General features: G+C 44.4%; 2 protein-coding genes across 9 annotated transcripts in view; one reads left to right on the top strand and one right to left on the bottom strand.

Annotated features, from left to right (window-relative positions):
- NKIRAS2 (NFKB inhibitor interacting Ras like 2) overlaps positions 1 to 27,279 on the bottom strand; it is a 272,510-nt gene that overhangs the window by 123,880 nt on the left and 121,351 nt on the right. The window lies entirely within an intron of this gene.
- ZNF385C (zinc finger protein 385C) overlaps positions 1 to 27,279 on the top strand; it is a 154,683-nt gene that overhangs the window by 25,378 nt on the left and 102,026 nt on the right. Inside the window, exon 1 of one of the 8 annotated variants that reach the window (XM_083582954.1) lies at positions 11,560 to 11,926. The exons of 6 other annotated variants lie outside the window; for them this stretch is intronic. In XM_083582954.1, the coding sequence (XP_083439080.1) occupies positions 11,581 to 11,926 (346 nt within the window). In that variant the 5' untranslated portion in view covers positions 11,560 to 11,580. Of the gene's footprint in view, positions 1 to 11,559; positions 11,927 to 27,279 lie in introns of those variants that run through there. One more of the 8 variants, XM_083582951.1, reaches the window with a different exon arrangement.

Raw genomic sequence — 27,279 nt, 5'->3', positions numbered from 1 at the left:
CAAACAAACAAAATCTAAGTGGTCCATCTATCTAATTTTTGTTCCTTTTCTAGAGAGTTCAGGATGGCATACTGTACAGTGTTATCCCCTTGTATCCTGCGAGAGAGGTTAACATGAGTGCAACCGGCTCAAGGTCACTGAGTAAACTTTGTCTTGGAGTGAGGTTTTGAACACTGGTCTCACTGTCTATCCAACGCACTAGCCCAGCCTTCTCTAACAAGGTGCCCTCCAGACAGGGGACGGTAGGAGTTGTAGCCTTTTGTCCTTTCTGCTTTCTGAGCTTTTGTCCTTTCTGCTTCCCCTTGTTCCTTGTCCTCCTATTGCCCATCAGTTATCTTCAAGGGTGCCTTCTGTTTGTCCCAAGGCCTGGCAGAGCAGCAGCATACACTGGGCAATTACCTACAGATGCCCCAGGTTCCCCTTTCTTTTCCAGATTCTACTTTCTCCTCTTCCTATCTGGAACTGCATCTGAATATCACCGATGCCAGTAGAATAACCTGCAGTATTCTAACTGTACTTTTATATATCTATCTATCTGTGTATTTGAAGCCAGAAACAAAAAAAATTGAGAGGAAGGGGGAGTTTGGTTGTGTTGCTGCTGCGCCAGTGAAAAATGAGTGCCTTCTTATGTAGGTGTCAACTAATGACACCAGCTGGGAATGTTAATGGAGGCCCAGCAGGCAGAACTTGTTTGCTTTCCAGCAAATAATCAAACCTGACACTAGCAAGGGAGACATTTGTAGGTTCCTGGGAGGGTGTCTCCTTGCTCATTCCCCTGCTCAGAATATCTGCCTTGCACTGAATGAGGAGGTGGAGTTCAGCATAGCCCAGGACTTGAGGACTTGTTTCCTGTATCTTGCATAAGTTGGAGGCAGACTTGATAGTTTTGACTTACACCATTAACCTGTGTCAAGTAAGAATTGCCTGCAAGCAAGCAGGCAAGAAAACATTGTTTCTCTTCTCCTCCTCACACCCTTAGGCCATAAATAAGTAGGGGAATTTGGAAAAGCTTGTAGAAATCTTTGCTGGCTAGTAACTATTGTGGATTTATTTGTAAGTTTGGTTGAGAATATTTTTTTTCTTCTTGTCTTGGAATACTGGGCCCATGACACTAAAGGTGTAGCTTCTCGTTCTCAAATGAGCCTCTCCAACTTGAGAAATCCTGCAGATGATCTCCATGACTGAGCTGAGATAAGGATTTGGATAGTCCCTGAGATTTCCACTTGGTTTAATTTGGAAGGACCACTTTTTTGTGTCAATCTGCATGACAAAGCCTCTGTCCTATTTGCTTTTTTGTTTAATTTCTATCCCACAACCTTCAGCAGACACTGCTCTCATCAGAGTGGCTAACAGTAGACGATAGCAGAAAAATCAATTGCAGAAACAGGGAAGCTGGCTCAACTTAAAATGTGATTTCTCTCTCTCTAGGTATTTTAGAATACTCTGCTAATAGATACTTAGCAGGTACCTTCTGTTTCAACTTCTAACTGCTTGCTGAAAACTTTTCTATTCTGTCGGGCTTATGCATGCATTTTCCCTCAATAGTTTGCTAATTTCTGATTTTAACGTTTTAATATGTTTTCTATGGCATAGTTTTATGTGCAATTGTTGTAAACAGCTCTGTTTTTTTTTAAAATGAATAGCAGTATAGAAATATATATTTTATAAATAAACAGACAAACAAACAAAGGAGGGCCCCTTTCTTCTCCTCCTTGCTTGGAGCATTAAGCTGCTCTGGATAAAAAGCAAAGCATCTCTCAAGTCCTGTGTGCAGAGACAGGAAAATGCTATGGGTGGGAAGGAAAGGAGAGAGCTCTGCCTAAATCCTTAGAGATTCCAAGAGACTGAAAGTCAAGAGGAAAGGCCCTGTTGGAGTGGAGAGAAATGCCAGCCTTTTGAGTCTGTTGGAGAGAGAGGGCAGAAACAGAATTCAGCAGCTGCACAGAAACTGGTGCTGAGGAGACCTTTTGCCATCAGCTGCGAAGGCACTGTCATCTGAGCAGAAGATTGCCAGCCAAGTCTCGTGTCTGTGAGGTGTGTCTGCCATCAGGGGAAAGCAGCCAGCTGGGCCCAGCTGCTACAAGACAGAAGCAAAAGCAACCACAGCCAAGGCCATGAATGAGTGTGCACACCCATACAGTTTCTCGCTCTGCGGAATGTTGTAAAAGTGAACAACAACAGGCATCATCATCTCCTCGTTTTCAGTCTTCAGACTATGGCATCCACAAGATGGAGGTAACGGCAGACGTGGGCTAACTCAAGGTTTGCAGAAATCTATAGGTAAATCCCTAAGGGCAGAATCCCCAAAATAGTTCATTAAGGAGGACTTGGTGTGCTCAGTCGCCACAGAATACTGATGGACAGGGGTGTGGAATGGAATGCAGAGGAATCACTAGATTCTGGAACATCAGCAGCCCTACACTGCAACATTTCCCTGCAGATTCTACAGTCAGTGGCCATTTTAGTCATGTCCAATTGTGCGATCGCCAAGGCGTGGGTCCTTTTGGACCTGGAAGAGGACAGAATGGGGGTAGAACGGTGGAATGGGGCTTATATGTTCTCTGCTGACATGCATAGGGTCCGAGAATGTAACTCCGCGTCACCACCTGTACTTTTTATACTCTGTGATTTTAAACAATAAACACATTTGTAAAGTTGGGTTATTAGTCAGAAGCAGTAATTTAGATGTAGTCAGTGTTATTTTTTCCTAGAAATAGGGCTGCCAGAACTCACCCTGAACGCCTTCTCTTATAATGGCAATGGTGCTCACCTGAGAGGTGCCAGAATTGAGTGCCAGCGAGTTCTGACTGGAAAAAAAACCCTGGATGTAGTTATGTTCTTTGGTAACTGATACACCATACTAATGTTTGCTTATCCTAATGCTGATTTCTTTGTCCGAAATAAATCTAATCCATATTGTGAAGTGTGGTTGAAGTAGGTGCTGTAAAGATTTTGATACACACCCAGGGAAGTATGGAGAACTAAAGTTCTTACACCCTACATAAAGGGAATCGTTCCTGGGCAACTTGCCTTCAAGCTGCTTGCCTGTTTTTACAAAGTGATAATGGTACAATGTGTGTGTGGGGAGGGGGCAGTTGGCCATTTGTATGTCTTGGGCTCTGCCACATGACCGGCCTCATAACGCTAGACTGTAAATAGTACTGGGTTAGGAGAAAGCTGCTTACTTGTGGCTAGACTCGATGTTGCATCGGTGACCTATGGAATCTCTGATAAGCTACCCAGATCGTATCTAGCAAGGCAGTTAACACCAGTGTGGAAAATAACTGTGTAATCCATCTCCCTGTTGCCTGTCAGCTGGAGGAACACTTTGCCTCTCAAGATTGCTCCGCAGCCGGACCCAGCCTTGTTTCCTTGACCGTACTAAGCCTGCAACGCTACTCTAGGACTTTGGGTCGGACGCACATCTAATTTTTCCATGTATGCTTTTGTTCATGTTCATCCACACCTGAGCACTTTTAGTGAAACTCTCAATAATTCCTGTCCACACTAGTGGGTGGTGTTTAATGGGATATATTTGCACTGTGTGTTGTTGTTCCTTCCCCAACTTCACTTAGTATTCCCCGCCCCCCTTCCCTGAGTTCCAGAAACCCGAGCTCTGTTACGGTACAGGTATTTGTCTATCTGTGTGGGTGGCCAATTTTCTATTTCTGTTTTTATGGTATTAGTTTTCTTATCTATTAGACTTGTACAAAACAAAGGTTAAAGAATAAAAAACCCACATGTCATTGCTAAACACACCAAGGAGCACCTCTGGAACAGAAGTAGGGCATGTGGAATCTTTCTGCGTTATCTGCAGATTGGGAAAATCTGAATTAAATGGAGGAAATGTGCAGGCTGTCACTTAGGGCTTATCAGGTGCGCTAACGCCAGGGGGTCAAGGTGTCTTTGTTCCCCTCAAAATCTCTGGGCAAGGGGCTGGGTCCCTTCAGTGTTGAGGGGTCGGAGGAGCCTCCTGATGGCTGGCCTTCCAGACTGTTGGCGACCTCCAGTCGCATGTGTGATGTGCATCATCACGCATCCAGCACTCTGGGACATCCCTCTGATGAGGCCAGTGCGCTGGCGCTGCATGTGAAGTCACGTTTATGTGATGTCACACATGTGCGACAGGCCCCCACAATGTTGGGCACAACTCAGCGCCTCGGGCTTATCGACACTTCGTCTAGTTCTGCTGCTTCCCCCTGGGGAAAACTGCTCTTTAGTGCTCAATCGGAGCAAAGGGCAGTTGGATTTTCTGCAGATTGATGTTTGCTCTGAATCAACATTAAAGAGCGGGTTTCCCTTGAAAAGGAGTGGGGCATGGGGAAACCCACTCAGACCTATGCCTAGAAAGTGTGGGTCAAGCAGAAAACTGCTTGCACACATGCTTTCTTCTAGGCACGGCACAAGCAGAAGTGTGGGTGAGCCCTTGAATAAGAACACTGTTGTTTGGACTGTGTGAAAAAAACACACACACGAATTGCGTCAAATCTACTTTAAACTGCCAATGGTCCAGTGCAGCAGTGGGGGATGATGTACCCTGCCGGCTATGAGAGCCCTAGAAAGAAATAGCCCTGTTTTGGAAGGGGAGCATTTTTGCTTGTGCACTGTCCTAGGTTCAATCCCACACCTCTTGGGTTAAAAAATCCAGGTGGCAGAGCTGGGAAATGGATCTCCTTGGCCTGTCCCAACTGAGGCTTCTTCAGCTGGGTTTCCAAATCACAGGCTGTTCAGTTCAACAAGGCTTTCACCTCCTCTCGATAGGATACTATGCCGTGTTCTGCTTCAGCTGCATTTGAGAGCTTTCCAGGTTTCCTTCAAGGGCCTCTATCTGATGCTGGGATTGCTGTCAGGCCACTCTGACCTCTCAGAAGTGCTATTAGTTGCTCCATCTTGGCCACTTTACCGGCTCACAGTTTCTCTCCACAGGAAATCTTTGCCTTGCATTTCCATTGTGCTCAGAGAGACTTGTAAGCAGTGGTAAAATCATACAAGTTAACAATAAAAAGCAACAAAATACAGTACAATACAATGAAACGACACAAAGGAGCAACAGTAGTAAAAAGCGGCAGGTAAGCAGGTGGGGTGCTGTGGGACGCGAGTGGCACTGTGGGTTAAACCACAGAGCCTAGGACTTGCCGATCAGAAGGTCGGCGGTTCGAATCCCCGCGACGGGGTGAGCTCCCGTTCCTCGGTCCCTGCTCCTGCCAACCTAGCAGTTCGAAAGCACGTCAAAGTGCAAGTAGATAAATAGGCACTGCTCCGGCGGGAAGGTAAATGGCGTTTCCATGCGCTGCTCTGGTTCGCCAGAAGCGACTTAGTCATGCTGGCCACATGACCCGGAAGCTGTATGCCAGCTCCCTCGGCCAATAAAGCGAGATGAGCGCCGCAACCCCAGAGTCGGCCACGACTGGACCTAATGGTCAGGGGTCCCTTTACCTTTACCTTTAAGCAGGTAGAACCAGCTTTACAAACAAGGGCTGGCACGGTCACAGAGAAGGCTCTTGTGCCTTGGCTGTCATCAGGATGTGGAAATGGGCCTCTGCAGCAGAACATCAGGAGCAGAATGGATCCTTTAGGTATCCTGGGCATTTCTTTTCTGACACTGTTGCATGTTTCCTGTTTTCCTGAGGAATGAGAAGTCCAGGAGCAGAGCAAAGGGTTTTCTTTTATATATGAACTAGGCCCTAAATGGAGTGGTCCTGTTTTGGACCTGTTAAGCCAGCCTGAAACAAGATCCATACATCTTCAGGAGGATGGGGAGGAAAGGAAAATAACACTTTTCTTTCCTCCTCCCCGATGCCAGCCTTCTCCTGCGATATAGCTCATGGAGAAGTCAAAATGCTAATCGATAAATACGAGTTCAGCCTTTCTTGGCTGAGGTAGCACTCTTACAAACCCGGGTTCACAGTTACCAGTTTAATTTTAGATCTGCATCATTATTATTAATCAGGGCGTTTTTTCAACCGGAACTTGCTAGAACTCAGTTCCAGTATCTTTCAAGGTGAGCACCATTGGCATTATAAGAGAACAAGGCATTATAAGAGTTCATGGTGTGTTCCGGTGCCTCTTTTTCTAGAAAAATAGCCATTATCATCATCGTCATCATCATCATCATTATTTCTGTTCCTCCTAAAAAAGTTCGGGGCAGCAGGTGTCAAAATGGTAAAGCAATACTATTAAAAGTAAAACCATATTTAAAATATGTTAAAAACATGCAAAACAGTCAGGTGCCCTCACATCAGGGAAAACTTTCGGACAGTAAGAGCTGTTAGACAGTGGAACAGTCTCCCTCAGTAGGTTGTGGACTCTCCTTCCTTGGAGGTTTTAAAACAGAGGTTGTATGGTTGTCTGTCATGGATGCTTTAGCTGAGATTATTGCATTACAAGGGGTTGGACTAGATGACCCTCGGGGTCCCTTTCAACTCTCTGATTCTTTGAATTAACAAGGGGCTCATCCAGACTTCCACTTGTCCTGCTGCTTTCCCCAGGGAAAACCGACTCTTGGTTTCTATTGGCTTTTCCGTGGATTGACATTTGCTCCGATTCAGCGCTAAAGAGCGGGTTTTCCTGGGGAAAGTGGCAAGGCAAATGGGAAAACCTCCCAGGTCTGTTCTTCTTATGCACAGAACAAGCAGAAGTGTGGACAAGCCCAATTCCAAAGTTGGCAGAACAGTATCTATCAACTATTGAACACCTGAGTGAACAGAGCTGTTTCTAAGTTCTAACTGGATGTTAAGAATGAGGGACACAGATACACCTCACTAGTGGAACAGGAACCTGGCTCCAATAAGACTGTGCCACAAGTCAACACCAACCAAGGAACCACCCTTGGTGGCACTGCCAAGAAGGCTTTGCTTGCCAATCTTGGGACCTAAACTTGACACTGGAGGAAGCACTGTTTTTTTTGTACTTGAATTGTATTGACACCTTGAATTGAGCCCACTATCTCACTTGCAGCCACTGTAGTGCTTTCAGGACCAGTGGAAAACTTCTGTATAAATGTTTTAAATAAGTAATATCCCATCCCCAAGAAACCTCAGCCTTGTTGCTCAAGATAGATTGCATCTCTTTTGGGCAGGAGGCAAGTCGCTTAAGGACTCTCTGTACAGCACCTAGCATAGTGTTGATGCTAATAAGTGTGTGTTTATAGAAGTAGGTAAGTGAGCCTCTAAGATGAGCTGGGCTAAAGGTGAGGAGTGCTGAGAAATATTATCACTATCGGTGAGAGCAAGGTGGAGAGTAGAACTTTAAAAGCCCTGAGTCATACATTTTAACGCCCATCTAATCATTTCTGGATTTATGTGCCGGTCACCAATGAAGGTCACACATCTTTATTATGCTGATGAGAGCAAGCCAACTCCAGCAGCTTCCAAGCGAGCTGATTGCCATCTTGCAGGAGGTCTGAGAGATTTAATTTCGGGAATGAAGTGTGTGTATGTATTCTTGTAGCAGCTGAGCCAGAGCATTTGCAGGAGCCCAGCTTGCATGGTTGGCTAAATCAGGTTGCACGCCCACCGTCTATTTTAAGCATCAAATGGCGTGGATGTTGGGAAGTGCGCCAGCGCCATCAATTGTAAAAGTACTGTAGCATTCAAAAGGTTCTGTCAACAGAAGTGCTTGCAGTTGACTGCATTCCTGGCAGGAGGAAGAAGGCTTCAGCCCAACTGTTCCTTGTCTCCTTAGCTGAAAGAAATGCTAAGTCATATTTGTGTTTATGGGTGATAGTCACATACTGTGAATGCTTTGCAAACACCCTTATGGTTTCCTAAGTGGAAGTTGAGTTTTGCCACCAAATTAACATTTTGCAGCGAAAGCGGCTTCAGCAGGATTTTCTGAGCTGATTCGTGATAATCCACCCCTGCTTCGGTTAACCTAGGTTCTTGCGAACACACGGTATGCATCAACGTTTTGTACTCATTTGAGGAACAAAAGCTCACACCTTTTTAAAAAATGAAGCTCTATACCAGTTAACCCTCTTTTATCATCCGTGTGTTTATTATAGGAGACCTTTGCATCTTCAGATTAGCTTGCTTTTCTCATGAAAATAACATTGGGCAGATCACTTGTTGTGGAAATAGCATTAATAGTAGTCAATTACTGCTAGTAATTGTTGGCACCTGTCACACTTCTCTGAAGTCTCTCAGCCCCACTCACCTCACAGAGTGTTTGTTGTGGGGGAGGAAGGGAAAGGAGAATGTTAGCTGCTTTGAGACTCTTTAAAGGGAGTGAAAGGCGGGATATCAAATCCAAACTCTTCTTCTTCTCCTTCTGTCTCAAGAGACAGTGGAGTGCGCCTCCAGGGGTGAAGTCAAACCACTGTGTTAGCAGCACCAAAGTGACCTCCCTGGAGTGCAAACCTGGGCAGTGTGTATGCAGGTCCAGATGACAAGACTCCTTTCTTGGCCTTGCTGATGTGGTCCAAAGGAAAGCAGAGCAATACGTTTGGCACCAGCTTGGATGCAGGAGTTGCTGGAAAGAGGCCATCCAACCGTCGTAGGGACTCCACTTTAGACTTGTGTAGGGTTTACTCCTCAGTCTTTGCTTCTCCAGAATATATCCTGCAAGGCAGCAGAGGTTTAGGATCAGAGTCTTTCTTCTCCTAGATGGGTTGCCTTCCCAGGTTGATGAGCCCCACCTGCCCCTCACTTCCATCTGTAGCATGTCACTAATGTGTCCATTTTAGAGATTTAGGAAGAGAGGTCAAGAGCAATAAAATGGTACAAAGTTCCAGACCCTCTGCTGAAGAAAGATGGAACCCCAACTGTGGCATTTGCTTCCGTAATATGTTAAATAGTAGTTTGCCATCTCTAGATATAAGACTACAGGTGTGATGGCAGTGAATGTGTGTGAGGAGCTAGAGTCATGCTCTCCTGTTTTATAAATCTGGTCTTGGGCCTGTGTTGGGGCTTGAGCAACGGTGTTTACAGGAAGGCAAATCTTGACCCAATTAGAAAATACGAAGACAGACACCAGAGTTAACCTCTGGCTCTGGCCTAATGGCTGGTCTGTTGCTAGGGGCCCCTTCCTATGGTTTTTATTCATGGTTATTCATGGAATAAATGGTTTTTCATGGTTATTCATGGAATAAATGGTTTTTATTCATTAATGTTGTTTATTGTAGATTTATGTAATAAATGAAGCAGTGAGATTTGTCAGGGCGAACATAGCGAAGCTCCAAGTTAAAATAACATAATAAAAATTCTAACAACAAAATAAAAGGCATAAAACCCGATAAGATATTTAGCTAAAATTTATTTGTTTTGCTTTTCAGTAAAAAGATCTGAATGGTGCAGGGAAAAGAAATATTTAACAAAATTTATATACTGCTTGATTGTAGTAAAACCTCTAAGCAGTTTACAAGAAATATTAAATTATCAATAAGAATCAACGATCAAACTAGATAACCACCTGGGTTCTAAGTGAGCCACCTTGGGGAGAGCATCTATGAAGAAGGTGACATGCCAAAAATGGAATTGTTCATGGATTGTAAACTGTGATGAGAATTTTTTTTTTTAACCTTCTGACAAGTAACTAGTTTGTGTCTGGTCTGCTGTACCAGGCTGTATGTCATCTAGCATGTGAATTAAAGATAAATAAACTTTCTTTTCCTGTTTGGCAGCTTCCATGAGATACTTGTGCCTTTTGGTTTTTAGCTCTGCTGGGTTTATGTTTATTTTTTGCTCCTTTAGGATTTTCATTAGTAAAGTTGGGAATTAATCACATTTGTTGAGCAACAGAGCATTTGCCGCTTCCAGTTTGTTAGATGAGTTGGTGAAATGTGGTGACGGCAGCAGGGAAGGCTTCCATATAAACCAGATTCAGCACTCATTTGTAGATGTGTTACAGAACATAATGTGTTTGCCAATAAAACCTGTTGCTGTGAATTGAGGCCAAATATCTCTAAGCAGAAAGTGTGTTTTCTCTCCTTCTTCCACCCAATATAAGCGATAGATATGATCACGCTTCTCACCAAGCGAAAGCTGGCAGTCAAGGCTGTTGTGGGTTGTCACTTTTTATTTCCTGATTGGAAAGAATATATTTCCATAGCACGGAGCAGCAGCACACCCGTGGGATGAAAATAAATCTACTAACTTTCTTTCAAGTGTTCACAGCTCATTCTTCACCCGCTGTATCAGCTTGACTTTGCAATAAATAAAAATACACATCAGAAAGTCTAATGCCATAAATCAGTCACACGTGGACCTGTGCTTTCTCTTTCACTGAGTTCTAATGGAGAATTTGTGTCAGTGAAGGATTTCCTCCCCATGCAAATACAGTGGTACCTCAGGTTAAGTACTTAATTCGTTCCGGAGGTCTGTACTTAACCTGAAATTGTTCTTAACCTGAAGCACCACTTTAGCTAATGGGACCTCCTGCTGCCGCTGCGCCACCAGAGCACAATTTCTGTTCTCATCCTGAAGCAAAGTTCTTAACCTGAAGCACTATTTCTGGGTCAGCGGAGTCTGTAACCTGAAGCGTATGTAACCTGAAGCGTATGTAACCTGAGCTACTACTGTAGTAGCTCCAAAAGAGTTGTCTTTGAGAGGTCTGCAGCAGGTGACGAAATGGTTAAACTCCCCCTCCCAATCTTCTGCAGCCCCGATAATTATCAACCTACCATGTGCATTCCTTATGCCAAGATGCATTTAACTTTGCTGAGATCAGAAGCTTTCGTTGTAGTTTTAATAGCGACAGGGGTTCCAAAGAAGATGACTAAACTATTTATGTATGCGACTACAGCAACTAGAATATTATATGCACAGAAATGGAAAGAGCAGGTTTCCACGAAGGAAGAGTGGCTTTCCAAAGTAGTGGACTGTGCAAAAATGGCAAAGCTGACAGCAAAATGAAGAAATCAAAACGAACTTTTTATAGAAGAATGGAGGCCTTTCATGGACTATTGAAAAAAATACTATAGTCAAATGAAATCATGGGCAGGATTTGAGATAGAAGCAGTGGAAGAAAAATGATAAAATAATGGTAATAGAGAAACTTTTGTAATAAATAAAGATATAATGCAGTAGAAAAGGTTTGAGTAAAAACATGGTGGGGTTGGGAAGTCATGAATCAGTGTAATGAAGATTGTTGTGAAAATGTTTGAGAAATGAAAAACAAATTGTACAGCAAAGGGCTCCTTTGTTGGTGAAAATAACCACCTACGGTAACTTAAATTCATTAGTTGGACTCACACATCAGTAGGTTCACTTAAAACTCAGGACTCAGTTTGTGATGTGGTTGAGTCTCAGAATCTGCAGGGTTCAGCCATGGTATTGAAACCCAATGTGTGAAGTAGTAAAGGTGCCTCTGAACATGTGCAGAGTGTGCACCCCACACCCCGCAACTCTGAATAACCACATGTGCACTTAAGCACAGGCAAATGGGACATACATTTCAAGTACATTTCCAAGCAGTTCAAGGGGTCTTGGTTTTTTCTAGTGGCAAATATCCGCGTGTGACCTCAGGCATGGCCTTCAGGGGATGACATGAGATGACTTCCCATCCATCTCCCTCTCTCTTATAGGTCTGATGTCAAGTGCATTCTGCGTGTTCTTGGCAGGCAAGCGATTGCTACGGTTACAAATGAGCACCAGTTGGCACCTGTTCTGCCTTGTAACCAAGTCTAAGGACTGTCGGGTTTTTCTTGCAAGCACCTTAGCTCAAAACTTTGGACTTCTTGCAAGCCCCTTTGCCTGGGAAAGCTTCTCTGGCAGGGGGGGGAAAAGTGGTCACTGGTTTTTAGTTCAAAATATTGGAACTTGCATGGGAGGAATTCCGATCGGCAAGACAAAAACACGTCAGGAAATCTTGACCAGACCTTTGCAATTAGGGCGCCGGCTCTTTCTCCCTGGCTGTCCTTCGCTTAGACGAAGCGGAGCAGGCAGCAGCAATCAAGGGGTGGAAACGGTCAAATTTGGCATCGTTCACGGTAAGACTTTGTCCTCCTGACACAATTAGGCTAAAGATACTGACACATCCCCTCTTTTAAACCCTTGGCTTGAATCAACTGGGAAGTCTGATTTTAACAGCTCCTCATAGCTAGTCAAGAAGATGACTATATTTTCCTTTGCTTCTCTCCCCCCCCCCCTTTCTTCCTTCAAGCTAAACGACCAGAAAAGTTGCCAGTTAAGAGTGCTACTAAAAATAGAATTTAAGACCAGTTTTCTGTTCTGCTGGATTTTAGCATTACAGGGAGTTTTTGCTGAGGGTTGCGTCTGCTGATCTGTAAGCATGCTCTCCTGTTGTCGTGTACCGAGGTGAATGAAGCATTTTAGAGAGCTGGAGGAGCCTCTTTAAACACTGCTGGGTCAAGCCAAGGACCTGTCTAACTTCACAATTCTGTTTCCAGCAGTTCAAGGGGGTCTTAGATTTTTCTAGTGGCTGCCAGAAAGGACAGGAAAGTGACAGCTTTGTCCTTTTTTTCTCCAGCAGAGTTATACTATCTGTGAACATGGAAGTTCTATTTAGCTGTCATGGTGAACGTATTTGTCTAACCTGTTGTTACTTTTTAGGCTGTTAAATCTAATGGCCATCATTACATCTTCTGGCAGCGAATTTTCTTAAGTTGTTTCATGCATTGCACAATTACCTTTTTCTGTTCAGAATTTACTGCCTGTCAAGTTCACTGAGTGACTAGTACTGTTGGTTTGTAGTGTTATGAACGTAAACAAAAAACCCACTCCCCTCATTCCCTTGATTATTGAACGAACCTCTGATATCTGCCTTCATTCCCCCCCCCAAAAGCCCCATGCACTCCAGTCCAATGATCGTTTGTATTATACTTTAAAATTGAAGGGGAAACTAAATGGGGTTGAGTGGGGAGTATTTGGGTCCTAGAACTATGCATGGTTGTGAATCCTAAGGGTTTGAGTTTTACATCACCAGCTACCACTATGTTCCTTAATTGTGACACATGTGTTACACATTAATTGTGACACAAGAATCTGCTTCCCCTGGTATTTTAAGAGTTTGAAGGGCTACAGTCCTAACTTTACATACCTGGGAGTAAGCTGCATTGAATTAAATTACATTGTTAGGATTGCATCCTTGGTCCTGATTATTTTGCCTGCTGTGCTATTGGTTGATGTTTGGATGCCTTAATTTGTTACGTTTGAAAATTTTATTATTGCTATATGGTGTGGGGTTTTTTAATGTACCCCGCCTTGGTGCATCCATATGGGTGAAGGGAGGGCTATGGATATTTTTCATAAATAAACAAACTGAAAACAAGTCCAGTTCTCTGGGCACTTTGCAAAACTTAAAATACAAAACACAGCTTTTAAAAGCTTCAATAAAGCTTCCATTTCAATATCAAAAGCTTCAAAAAGCTGCAGCATTGATCCTCGGGCAGAACATTTTCTTGAAAACCTCCAGAGAAAGAAATTGCACAAGAAACCTATTCTACAGTAAAGTTTAAGAAGCTTTTCCTTACGTTCCCTCTAGTTCTGTCTCCTCGCATCTTTCTACCAAGGCGCATTTCTCTCCTCCTCTAAATGCACACAGAAAACCTGCTTATACTTTTCTCCTGTTGGACCTGTGTTGCAGCACGTCCTCAGATCAGAAAGGTGCCTGCAGGCCTTTCAACAAAATGCCGTCTTTTCCAAGGCTAGAATATGTTGTTTCCTTGAAGCAACTTGGTGGGAGGACAGAGGCACCATTCACCAATGGTGTGCAGACAGCTGTATCCCACTGGTTGACCAGAGACGAACAGGCTTGGAATTATTTGAATCAATACAAGAACCTGTCAATCTTTTTTAACCAGGTGTGATAGTGCAATTGGGGCACACTGTCAAAGCAATCCTTCTTTCATAGCATATTCAATGTACAGATAGCGGGGAGGAGAGAAAGCACATTTTAATGTTTCTTATCATAGCTCCTTTTCCTTTCAATCCATGCATATACCTGCTATTTTGCTTCCCTGGCCCTGTTTCTCTAAATCAGCCTTCCCTGGCCCAGTGCTCTCCAGGTGATTTTAGACCCCACTTACCCCTAGCCAGCATGACCAGTGGTCAGGGACAGTGGGAGTTGAAATATACTCGGAGTCGAGAGTGGATTTCATGCTCTTTATTCAGCTCATAGTGGTGAGGAGGAATTGAAGTTCCCCCAGAATGTCTGCTTTATATACATTATTTACACAATGGGCCCCACGTGATTGGTTAATTCCGGGATTCACCTGTAGGCCAATCAGGTTGCGGATTCACTTCCACCTGGAGCTGGATTGGGTGGCTCCTGTGGACCAATCAGACTGCTGCATTCTGGACCCTATTGTTCTAGGACCAATCAGACTGCTGCATTCTGAATCCTATTGTTCTAGGACCAGTCAGACTGCTCCATTCTGAATCCTATTGTTCTAGGACCAATCAGACTGCTGCCTTTTGGATCCTATTCAACTCAGTACATAACAGGAGTTGTAGTCAAAAACATCTGTAGGGTACCAGGTCAGCCTGGATAGCTCAGTTGATTAGAGCATGGCGCTGATAATGCCAAAGTTTGCAAGTTCAATCCCTGTATGGGACAGTTGCATATTCCTCAACTGCAAGGGCTTGGACTAAGATGATCCTCAGGGTCCCTTGCAACTCTACAATTCTATGTTTTCCATTGTCACTTTCCAAACAGGTTGGGGAAGCCTGCTCGATAGTTTTATAGGTTCCTCGTTCTGCCTTTGTCCGAGTGAAAACATTTCCTGACTGTTGCAAGTCGTGCAGTGTGTGGAACCAAGCAGTGTTCAGTGCAGGCTGTGCAAGCTCATTCAGAGCAAAGCTTGTGTGATTTAACAGGAGTGAACATACTTGCCTGGGGCACACACACTGAAGATGTGGACCCAGACCATGTATTTATTTACTCATGTTTCTCTGTGCACCCTCAGCCATTGTTTGGCTATAATTTGATGAGTTGCTTTGGAATCCTAAGGTGTCTTTCACCTTGGCCTGTGCAGCTTAGAGGGAACTTGTTAAGAGTCTGGATTCTGAATTTCAAGGGCTTGAGGTCCATGCACTTGTGGTCCTCTTCACTAGAGCTTTCTGACTTTATTGATGTAGATTGGTTCTGTGCAGCCCTGTAAAAGAGCCAGTCACCTGGCTGCCTGTGTGACAAGTAATTTTCCTCCAGGCAACTGGGGAGTTACCCCTACCGTACTCTTTTCTCCTTTCGACCAAATACGTGCAGACTGTTTTGGTGGATTGGTTTGCAAGGCTGGCTTTTGTAGTCCAGGATGCTTTCAATTAAATTCAACAGGCAACACACCATACTTGCAGGTGAATCAATATGGTTAAAAAACAAACAGGGGTCAATTTCTCAGTAGACAATTTCTCAGACAAAGTAGAACATCCTACTTTGGAAAACACACACACACACACACACACACACACACACACACACACACACACACCACACACTTTCCTCAGTGCTTATATTCTTAGTTTGAAAGTTATACTTTTTAAAGAACAATACCTTGAGTAACTTCTAACAAAATTAGTAACAAAATAAAAAAGCTTTCAGATTCAGGAACCACTATAACTTTATCATGCAATTTGAGGTCTATTTGTTTGTCCTCCTTTCTACCTGTTTTTCCTTCTTCGATTTTTGTCTTTCCCCCTTTCCTGCGTTCTGTCTTTAAAAAAACCAACCATTAGTGTAGTTATATTCCATGAATTTAATAGAAACTGTGAACAAAATCTGTAACAGATTTAATAAAAGTTCTATGCCTGTGCAAATCACTCCAGCAGTTCTTCTTCCTATTGTATTGGTAATGTAGGGCACTTAAATGTTGTTCAGTGACAGAAGACATACTTTGCATGCATGTAGTAGCAGTTTCAGTCACTGATGTTATTGGTTTAAACCTCACGCAGCAGTTCTCAACCTGTGGGTCCCCAGATGTTGTTGGACTACAACTCCCATCATCCCTGAGCTCTGGCCTTGCTAGCTAGGGGTGATGGGAATTGTAGTTCAACAACATCTGGGGACCCATAGGTTGGGAAAGGCTGGGAGTTGTGGAAGAGAGGCAGGATTGAGAAGAACCACTACCTAAGAATCTGGGGGATTCCTGCCTTATCCCAACCTTTCCAAATGCCTGGAGTAGCTTTGTAACTACAGTCACAAATTTATCTTTAATAAGGTGAAGAATGACTGTGAATACACTCTTGCAATCAATGGGACTTAAGTTGCATTGATTTCAGTGTGTCGAAGCATGACTGCCCTGAATCCAACCATGTATAAATAGATAAATATGCATAACCTACCCCCCACCCCAGTACAGTGGTACCTTGGTTCCCGAACTCAATCCGTTCTGGAAGTCCGTTCGCCTTCCAAAACGTTCGCAAACCAAGGCGCGGCTTCTGATTGGCTGATTAGTCCCAGAAACAATGCCGACAGCCAAAATGGATGTTTGGCTTCTGAAAAATGTTCGCAAACCGGAACACTTACTTCTGGGTTTGTGGCGTTCGGGAGCTGATTTGTTTGGGAGCCAAGCCGTTCAGAAACCAAGGTACCACTGTACTGACATGGAGAGGGATTTAGACTGGCCGCCAAATCAGTGTTTAGCTCACTGATCTGCACATACAGATGACAGGTCTGTGAAATCTGGCTGGAGTGGACTTAACACCAGCGCAGAACCTGCTGTGGCCATGGATAAAACATTCTTACTGTTGCAGGAAGATGACCCTTGGGGTCCCTTCCAACTCTTCGATTCTGTGAGTCCATGATTCATCAGTCTTAGATTGCTAACTCAAATAGTGTCAATCCCTATCCTCAGGCTATTCCGGCTCCCAGTAGTTTTAGTAAGCTGGTTGCAGCCTTTGCAGTGACTCTAATTTACTTGCTTAGAACATGACAATCTGAGAGCTGGAGGTAAATCCGTCACCCAGCAGGGGTGGCAGAGGAAAACGCCAAGTCTTCTGTGGTAGCTGTAACTTAGATGTAATTGAGTAGGATGACACACTTGTCCTGAGGCTGTATTTGTCTCCAGCCCACACAGGCCGGGCATATTCTTTTGGGAAGGGGATGCCTGAGGAGTGAAGGTTGCAACTCCTCTTGACCCTTTGCTGCTGTCTTTGATACAGCTTGTAGTGGAAAATGGCTTCACTAGGGTACATTTGCAATAGCAAAATGTTCCAGCTTTATAGCTCTTTCACGTCTGGAGCTTAATTTCCAGACGGGCCTCAACTCTCAGCACTTGTTTTCCCTGCTGACAAGTAAAAACGATGCATTGATCATTCCAGCTATTAGCAGGGTTAACATTCTGAAACAGTGTCCACCTTTGGGACAAATAATTTAACTGGGTTTAAGGTAGAGGTTAGTGGGACGCGGGTGGCGCTGTGGGTAAAACCTCAGCGCCTAGGACTTGCCGATCGCATGGTCGGCGGTTCGAATCCCCGCGGTGGGGTGCGCTCCCGTCGTTCGTTCCCAGCGCCTGCCAACCTAGCAGTTCGAAAGCACCCCCAGGTGCAAGTAGATAAATAGGGACCGCTTTCCAGCGGGAAGGTAAACGGCGTTCCGTGTGCTGCGCTGGCTCGCCAGATGCAGCTTGTCACGCTGGCCACGTGACCCGGAAGTGTCTGCGGACAGCGCTGGCTACCGGCCAATAGAGTGAGATGAGCGCACAACCCTAGAGTCTGGCAAGACTGGCCCGTACGGGCAGGGGTACCTTTACCTTTACCTTTAAGGTAGAGGTAAAAAACCAAAACAATGTTGATTGACAAAATTATTTCTGGTACCACAGTTGCAGCAAGTTGGGGACAGGATGCTTGTTTTAAAATAAATAAAAACTCACCCTGGCTTCATCACATGCTCAGGACAAAGGTGGACAGGTAGACCTAGAATAAGGCTGGAGACCTTAAGTTTGTGTGTTAGTGCGGGGAGCACAGGGAGAGAACTGAACGGCCCCCTGCAGCAACACATTGCCCAGACTGTGAGGTTAGCTGGTTTGTGAAGCTTTATAATATTTCTAAACAACTGGTTGGCCCTTCAGCATCACTTCTAGGGCAAAGAGGATCATGGGCTGCTGTTGAGATCTCACAGCTGGAAGGACCTGTAGTCTTTCCCCTGGACAGCAATCCAGGTACCATAGGGAGTCTGGATTTCTCCCTGCACTCCTTCTCTAGACAGGATGATGAGTAGTATGAGTTGTGGTTGCCAATCACCCAGGATGCTTCCTTAACCATCATTGCTGTGTTCTGCTAGACAACCTCTACTGGGGTATACAAAACCAAGGAACTCCTCATCCTGCCAGATTTTGACAGGTTCTGGCCATAAGGTGCAGTGGCAAGTACTTTTTAAATAGAAAGTTGCCAATCTGAAGCACTGAGCCAGCTCCTCCTCTGTGTGTTTCCCTTCTGCAGTGTCAAGTCCGGATCTGGCTCCAAACACACCTTAAGAAATGAGTCACTCTGGCTTCCTTGTGCAGAACAAACTGTATGATAGCATCTAGATCAAGGGAAGTAATAGTGCCACTGTATGCTGCTCTGGTCAGACCTCACCTGGAGTACTGTGTCCAGTTCTGGGCACCACAGTTCAAGAAGGACACTGACAAACTGGAACGTGTCCAGAGGAGGGCAACCAAAATGGTCAAAGGCCTGGAAACAATGCCTTATGAGGAACGGCTAAGGGAGCTGGGCATGTTTAGCCTGGAGAAGAGGAGGTTAAGGGGTGATATGATAGCCATGTTCAAATATATAAAAGGATGTCACATAGAGGAGGGAGAAAGGTTGTTTTCTGCTGCTCCAGAGAAGCGGACACGGAGCAATGGATCCAAACTACAAGAAAGAAGATTCCACCTAAACATTAGGAAGAACTTCCTGACAGTAAGAGCTGTTCGACAGTGGAATTTGCTGCCAAGGAGTGTGGTGGAGTCTCCTTCTTTGGAGGTCTTTAAGCAGAGGCTTGACAACCATATGTCAGGAGTGCTCTGATGGTGTTTCCTGCTTGGCAGGGGGTTGGACTCGATGGCCCTTGTGGTCTCTTCCAACTCTATGATTCTATGATTCTATTCTATGATACTCTTTTTAAAAAGTGTTTCTAACTGACAGCTTTTTCTTTTTTCTTAATTTAATTGTTTTTTGAATTTCTGAAATTTTAACAAACGTAACAACACATAATTCCCTTAGTGTTTTGACTTCCCACCCTTACCTCCATGATGTTTTTATTCCCACCCTTTTTTCTACTGCATTATGAAACATACTTTTACCTATTACATATTTCCTCTTTTACAATTACTTTTTCCATTTCCCTTATGTGCTCATATTTCAAATCCTGCCCACGATTTCATTTGACTATACAGTGGTACGTCGGGTTAAGAACTTAATTTGTTCTGGAGGTCCGCTCTTAACCTGAAACGGTTCTTAACCTGAGGTACCACTTTAGCTAATGGGGCCTCCCGCTGCCACCACGCTGCCAGTGTGCAATTTCTGTTCTCATCCTGAAGCAAAGTTCTTAACCCGAGGTACTACTTCCGGGTTAGCGGAGTCTGTAACCTGAAGCGTCTGTAACCCGAGGTACCACTGTGATACTTTCTCAGGTAATCCAAAAGGGCGCTCCACTCCTCAATAAAAAGTTTGTTGCTTTGGTCTATTAAAATTAAAATGGACTGTGCGGAAATGGAAAAACTGACAGCAAGACTAAGAGTTCTAATTGTCAGCTTTTTCAACTTCCAACCCGCCAACACAGGAAGTCCCGACAAGAGATGTTCTCAAGTTTGAGAAGCTGACATTATGCTGGCTTGATAGGATGCCAGACTAGCAGAGGCAGCGAATAGTTCCAACAGCGATCAGGACAGTGACTTTTGTATGGTGTTATGCACAACAGAGCAGATAGATACTCATAAATGGCCCCATCCTGGAAGGAACCCGACTGTGTGAGTGGGTGGAGCAGCAGAGCAACCAGTTATTTAGTTAGAGGTGTGGTGGAATCTGCATCTGTAGAGATCATTAAGAGCCGTTAAACAAGTGTTTGGCTGGATTTGTTTTCAGCGGCATTGAATCCTGTGGCAGGAGTAACCGGAGAACCTTTTGCAGTTACTTCCAGCTGCCTATCAGAGGGTTGCCATAAGTGGGAGAGGGATGCACAGTCCTTTGACAATGGTAGCTGTTATTTAGCTGTATTCATGCTTCAGCCTCAAGGACACGGGTGGCGCTGTGGTCTAAACCACTGAGCTTCTTAGGCTTGCCGATGAGAAGGTCGGCAGTTCGAATCCCCACGATGGAGTGAGCTCCTGTTGCTCAGTCCCAGCTGCTGCCAACCTAGCAGTCTGAAAGCATGCCAAAAAGTGCAAGTAGATAAATAGGTACTGCTCCGGCGGGAAGGTAAACGGCATTTCCGTGCGCTGCTCTGGTTTCAGAAGTGGCTTAGTCATGCTGGCCACATGACCCGGAAAAACTGTCTGCGGACAAACATCGGCTCCCTCGGCCAGTAAAGCGAGATGAGCGCTGCAATCCCAGAGTCGTCTGTGACTGGACTTAACTGTCAGGGGTCCTTTACCTCTTTTTTTTATGCTTCAGCCTCAGGGAGGTGAGCTTGATTTGACGCACTTGACTCATCCGTCCAACTTGATGGCTTTGTGGTTCAATAATTGAGCGCAGCAATCTCTTAAACTTAACTCTGTTATGACCCAAGCCTCTAGTACAGTGTTTCCCAAACTTGGGTCTCCAGCTGTTTTTTGGACTACAAATCCCATCATCCCTTGCTAGCAGGACTAGGTGTGATGGGAAACGTAGTCCAAAAACAGCTGGAGACCCAAGTTTCGGAAACACTACTTTAGTACAAGGGTGGCTAGCCTGCGGCCCTGCAGATGCTGTTGGTCTCCAACTCCCATCAGCCCCAGCCAGGATGTTTGTTGGCCAGGGATGATGGGACTTGTTGTCCAGCAACATCCAGAGGACCACAGGCTAGCTACCCAGATACCAGAAGCATACTTCTTTGTAAAAGACCAGCTTTTCTTATGTCCACCACTGTGTGCAAGGCTGCTTGAAAAAGGCCTTGAAATTAAAGCTCAACACCTTTAGCATTCCTGTGCACTTGCACTGCACCTCTGGGGTGAAGGGAAAGCGTTGCTAGGAAGTGGGCAAATGTTGCTAGGTTTGTGCATGCTCTGTCTGGTGACAAGCTCCTTTGATGGCATGCCTGCCAGCAATATGAAGTGTGCAAGCCTAGCAACAGTTTCTTTCCCCTTCACTCTGTGTGTCCCAATACAGCTGTATCCAAGTGCAGTGGCTGATTTGGCATTAGTCACACTCTTTGCTCTGGGAAAGACTAGGGCTGGGCGATATCTCGATATATTGTCCAAAACCGGTTTAAAGTCCACACTGTATTGTGATAGAGGCTTCATAATTTCTGACCTGGCAATATATCGTGAATTGTGTGTATGTGTGCTATGCAAAAATCATAATGTGGGAAAAACTGTGAAGCCAATACTTCTACATAGCTCCATCCTTATTATGATATACAGTGGAACCTCGGGTTGTGGATGTAATCCATGATGGAATCACGTCCACAACCCACAGCGTTCGTAACCCGCAGCGCCGCATCTGTGCACACGTGCCATGCGATTTGGCACTTCTGCGCATGCACAAGCGGCGAAACCCGGAAGTAACCCTTTCCAGTACTTCAGGTTTCCCGTGGTCCGCAACCTGAAAACGCGTAGCCCGAAGCATCTGTAACCTGAGGTACCACTGTATAAGTATATCACATTTAAAAAAAAAAAATGTAAAGGACCCCTGACAGTTATGTCCAGTCGCAGACGACTCTGGGGTTGAGGTGCTCATCTCACTTTACTGGCCGAAGGAGCCGACGTTTGTCCGCAGACAGTTTTTCCGGGTCATGTGGCCAGCATGACTAAGACGCTTCTGCCGCAACAGAACACCGAAACCAGAGCAGCACACAGAAATCCCATTTACCTTCCTGCTAAAGAGATAACTATTTATCTACTTTCACTTTTTGGCATGCTTTCAAACTGCTAGGTTGGCAGGAGCTGGAACAGAGCAACAGGAGCTCACCCCGTTGTGGGGATTTGAACCGCCTACCTTCTGATCGGCAAGCCCAAGAGGCTCAGTGGTTTAGACCACAGTGTTTTCCTCTGTTTTCATTGCTGTCTTTTGGACCATCTGAAAACAGACTTTTGAGTGCTGCTGGTGGTCTTTGGAAGACATGATTGTACTGCTCTCAAGTTGCACTGGAGACATAATTGTAATGCAGCCAATAAGACTTGGATGGAGGCGCCATTTCCCATAGTGTACAGCAGTAGTTTCCAACCACGTTTTTGATTGAAGAACCCCTGCAATGTGTTGTTACATCCAGCAGAAACCCACCCCCTCTCTTTGCCTCTTAAAGTTTTAAAAAAAAAATCACAGCTAAAACTGGTAATAAGCAATTTATTTAAAAATATAAGGGGAAAGTCAAGTGCATGGGCAGGGTAGATTGTAAAATTTAGTGGACGCTCTCCCACCTCTCCTAGCAAATCCTCAGAGAACTCTGGTTGAAAAATATAAGTGTGCATGCACAGGTACTTTTGCTTCCCATCAAACAGACATTGCTGGTTTAAAGTGCCAGGAAAAAATAGAAACATATTCCATTCAATGGAAATGAAAGTGAAATGAGCGTCTACTCAGCAATCAGTCTTCAGCTCTTTGGGAAAAAATGTCTTCTATCTAGAAAACTTCATGCTGATATGCACATTTATATACAGTTTTGGGCACGGTGATCTTGAGATGTTCAAGGCAAAATGTTTGCAAAATATAGACATAGTCTATTTATATACTGCATTTCCCACAGATTTGTGCTGAAAGTAGTTTACAAAAAAAAAGAAAGCTTAAATTCAATAATGCATTCATGGCCGCTGACTTGCGATGTCTCTCAAACAGGATTATCATTAGCCACATTTGTGAAGGATGGATCTGTCAGTGGGAATTAGATATGAGAGTAATAGGAAAACTCGTGCAGCTGGCTGAAGAGCTTTTTGCTGAAGTGTGGTGTGCTTCACAAGCGGAACCTATGCAGTCAGAAGTAAGTGCCACTGACTGCTTATGACGGCTTGCAGTGACGCTGATCCTAATAAATTGGGTATTATTCTGTGCACTTCTGGTTCCTCCTTCCCTCCTGTGTGTACATGCACAGCTGCTGACATTTTGGGGCTCTCCTTCAGGGCATGGCTATGGGAACTGTCACAACAACCTCTTGCACTTCAAAATTTACCACTACACCACTGTATCTGGCTGGCTAATGTTGGAAACAGACTCCTAGGCTTGGAATGAGATCCTTTAGGATTAACTCTGAGAATTATTACATTTCTAGAAATACAAGCCAAATCGCACAAGGAAAGCTTGCAGGACAAACAAGGAGCCAAGCTAGATAGGACACCGGAGATCTGAGACTGAAGATCTCATGGCAGGGAAATTGCGCTGAAAAAGTGTGGGATGAACTCACAATTAACGGAAAGATGTGTAAACACTCAGCAAGCAAATCGGGATCAACGCTCATGGTCACATAGCCACCTTGTAAACAAATTGGAATGAATGCTCAGGGAGGAAAAATGAGACACAGTCTGACTTTGTGCAAGCAAAATAAGCTGAATAAACAGGTCATCTGCGGGAGCCCTTATACCACAGAGAGGCAGATGTAAACACTGGAAGCCTGTTCTGCTTTGCATCACTGAAGACTTAGAACTTACTGTTGGGGGCGGAGAAGCTGCAAGTCTCAGGTTGCTGATTTTTGTGTGTGCCAAAGACCAGTATCTACATGGGAAGGTGCAATTGCATAATATTTTCAATAATATTTAGGAAGAAGGCTGAATGAATTGGCCTTTGCTCCTCCCCTCCCACCTGGTAAATAAAACCTTATAGGCATACACTAAATGGTTAAGGAGTTGTCCAAGGTTCTAAAAATACAGCCTCCTTGGGCTACCAAGAATTACTCTCCATAACTTTCCCCTTAAAAGTGTGTGTTGGTGTCTCTGAGAGAGTCTCCCCTCCCTTATCTACTTGTGCCCTGTCTATAAACCAGACCCGTTTCAGATTTATTTGTGCCATTCTGAATTCTCGCTAGCATTTGTCACTGCCATGCACCTGCTCCACCTTTTCCGCTTTATTCCCCCCCCCTTTTGCAGCATTGTGTTTTATGGCATTATTAAGATTTAAAATAGAAAAAAGACCCCGGGTTATGGACTGTATTACGAGAGCTATAAAACTGACCTCAGGGGATTATAAATGAGGTGGCGAGCCTCTCTTCCTGACAGCTTGCTTACTGTTTTCAGATTTACTGTCAACCCAACGTGGTTTGGGAGTTGTAATTCCTACAACTGGCCTGTTGTTCAATGGGAGTGTGTGTTTAAAGTTAGTTGTAGCTAGAGAGCTAGAAAGGAGTGAATTATCTACTATAGCAGAGAGCTTGGAAGGAAGAAACCAATTCTGATTGTGCAGATAAAATATAATTGAATAGAGTTCTACAGGATGTGTTGCTAGTGTGTGAAAACAGTCCAGATCCAAGGATCCTCAGATATGCACCTCCAGATGGTGGAAATGTCAGGTGCCATCTTGGCTCCCAGGCATCTATCTTCGCTTGGTCGCAAGTGGCCGATAACAAAGTACAAAATGCGCCTGGCGAAGTTCGAACACTGCATCTATCCCCCACCCCAGTCTATAATGAAAAGACATATATCATATGTATCATATATCAGGCATGCAGCTCAATTAATATTATTTCATATATTTCAGGGCTTCCATCCTAGCGCTGAACAAACTTACAGGGCTAAGCCTCATTGTAGTATAACACAAAAACTCTGTACTGTAGAGTGTTTCTGTCCAGTGTTCCAGTTAACCGGCCATGCCACTTACAGGACACTCCATTCCAGTCCTCATCCCACCCAATTTTCTATCCTTTATCAATAGTCTGTCAGCTTTCGCTGCCCAGTGAGTGCACTCGATCCTCATTCATCTGCTTCAGGGTTCTCCCCCTTTGGATATTCTTTTCTAAAGATTTTTTGTACTTCTGCAGGTCCATACTCATCTCTTCCCCATTCCCAAAATTGTATTTTATAGGATTTTTTAAATTGCACAGCAAAAAACAAAAACCTACTCTGGGGTAATACAGACAAAATTTGTACACACAGTACATATTTGGCCTGTAATGCAAATATTGTAGCAAAGAAAAGTTAAGGAGAACCTAAAGCTGACTTTGTGATCCACACTCACCTCTGAACTTCAGAAATGGAGCGAAAAAGTATTGGCTGTGCAAAATGAGATGCTGGATATAATCTCCCTTGGACTTTAAGATCTTACATTGAAATTCCCTCGAACTTTGTGATCTCCCTTGAACTTCAAGCTCTTACACTGAAACTTGGTATGCACGTTCATGACACAATTCTGCATTCAAAGTTTGAAGGCTGGCCTGATCTGTGGGACTGTTTTTAAGGGAGTGGCAGGAAATATATATTCATTGCAGGCCCATGTAAACTGTTCATTTTGAAGAAATGACAAGGCTTCCCAGCTGGAAAGTCAGATAGAAAAGAACCCAATCAAACAGCAAACCAGGAAATATAATTTTGTGTGCGTGTTGTTGAGGGGGTATAACAGCGGATAGCTCAACCTCATTATGAAGTGATGCCTCTTCAACTATGTGATTTACCTGTCTGTTAGGCTGGGGAAATGGGAGACAAATACCTGAGCATGTTCAGATGCTTGGGTAAAAGGGAGCAGTGTTTTCCAGAGGCTTAGCACTTGGCAAAGTCACATAAAAGTGCAGAGTGAATATCGCAGGCTTGGTATCATGTTGCATTTTGTTTGTGTTGGGGTGAGAAATGGCTCTCTGTGCTTACACTTTTTCCTGCCGTGGTCCAAGCAGCCCTTGCTTGGAAGTAGGGGTGCTTGAAAAGGTATTAATGCAAAGTGCTTTTTTGAGTTGTCCCGGAGTGTGACTTCTGACCTTCTTTTATTTCAAAGAGATTTAGACATCTGTCAAGGATCTCTTGCCATCCATCATCCACATCCAGTGTCCCTTTTCCTCCTTCTCTCTCCCTCTCTCTCTCTCTCTCTCTCTCTCTCTCTCTCTCTCTCTCTCTCTCTCTCTCCAACCCCCTCCCCCTCACATTGCTGCTTGTTCTGACAGCTGCTGCTGGAAGATCTTCATTTTTTATTTTAAAACCTGGGCCACTTAAGGTCTTGTTAGGGGACAGAAGTTTGTCTGCTATAGCTGAGGATTTAAAAAGAAGAAAGAAACTTGCCTAAAGCATCTTGGCTACCGTAGGCTCCTGCTTGGGAATGCAGTGAAGCAGTCGTAAAAAGTGCGGCTGTAAGCGAGCCATGTGCAGAGTGATTTGCCCTAACCACTAAGTAACCGCAATAGCTGTCTACACAGATGGGTGTAGCTCGTCTTTCATAGAATCATAAAGATAATAGAGTTGGAAGGAATCTTGAGAATAACCCCCTACGACGCAGGAATATCCAGCTGCCCCTTACGGGGATCGAACCTGCAACCTTGCCATTACCAGCACCACACTCTAACCAACTGAACTATCTGACTTGGTCATAGCGTAGCTTCCAAGAAGCCTCGAGTCCCAGTATTGGACCTCAGAGCTGCTTGCTGTGACCTCACAGTTAAATTGCATTTCTTGTTCCTTTTTTTCTCTTTCCATGGCTACATAGGCAAGGGTGAGTTTGCCCTGCTGTGTATTCTGTGTACTTCACAAATTCCCGAATTGGAGGCTGACACTGGAAATATGATCCAGGGCTGAGCCCCACTTGAGGTTCAGTCTCAAATTATACATGACATTAATCACATGCCATTGTTCCCTGACATATTATTTTCATATCTCAAAAAGCAGACACAGGTATCATTTCCCTGTGGACCAAATGCATCTCAGGGGGAGGAGTCTGTTCAGAGGAGAAAAATGGACAGAGAGAAAAGGGTCAAGATGCACTGGACATCGGCTGGAGACTGCAGTATGGGCAGTTGCTTTAGAAAATGACATACAGTCGTACCTTGGATCCCAAATGCCTTGCAAGTTGAACGTTTTGGCTCCCAAACACCGCAAACCAAGAAGTGAGTGTTCCGGTTTGCGTTCTTTGGAACCCAAACTTCCAATGCAACTTCCACAGCTTCTGATTGGCTGCAGGAGCTTTCTGCAGCCAATCAGAAGCCGCACATTGTTTTCTGAATGTTTTGGAAGTCGAACAGACTTCTGGAATGGATTCCGTTTGACTTCCGAGGTACCACTGTATGTGTATGTGTGTGTGGTTAATATTACATACAGTTCAAGGACATACAGTTGTGTATGCATGTGTGTATGGTTAATACATACAGTTT

Source organism: Podarcis filfolensis (genome assembly GCF_964270895.1).
Source record: "Podarcis filfolensis genome assembly, chromosome: 13".
NCBI classification, from domain to species: domain Eukaryota; kingdom Metazoa; phylum Chordata; class Lepidosauria; order Squamata; family Lacertidae; genus Podarcis; species Podarcis filfolensis.
The sequence above is the reverse complement of the archived record's forward strand: the minus strand, read 5'-3'. Positions and strand labels throughout refer to the sequence as shown.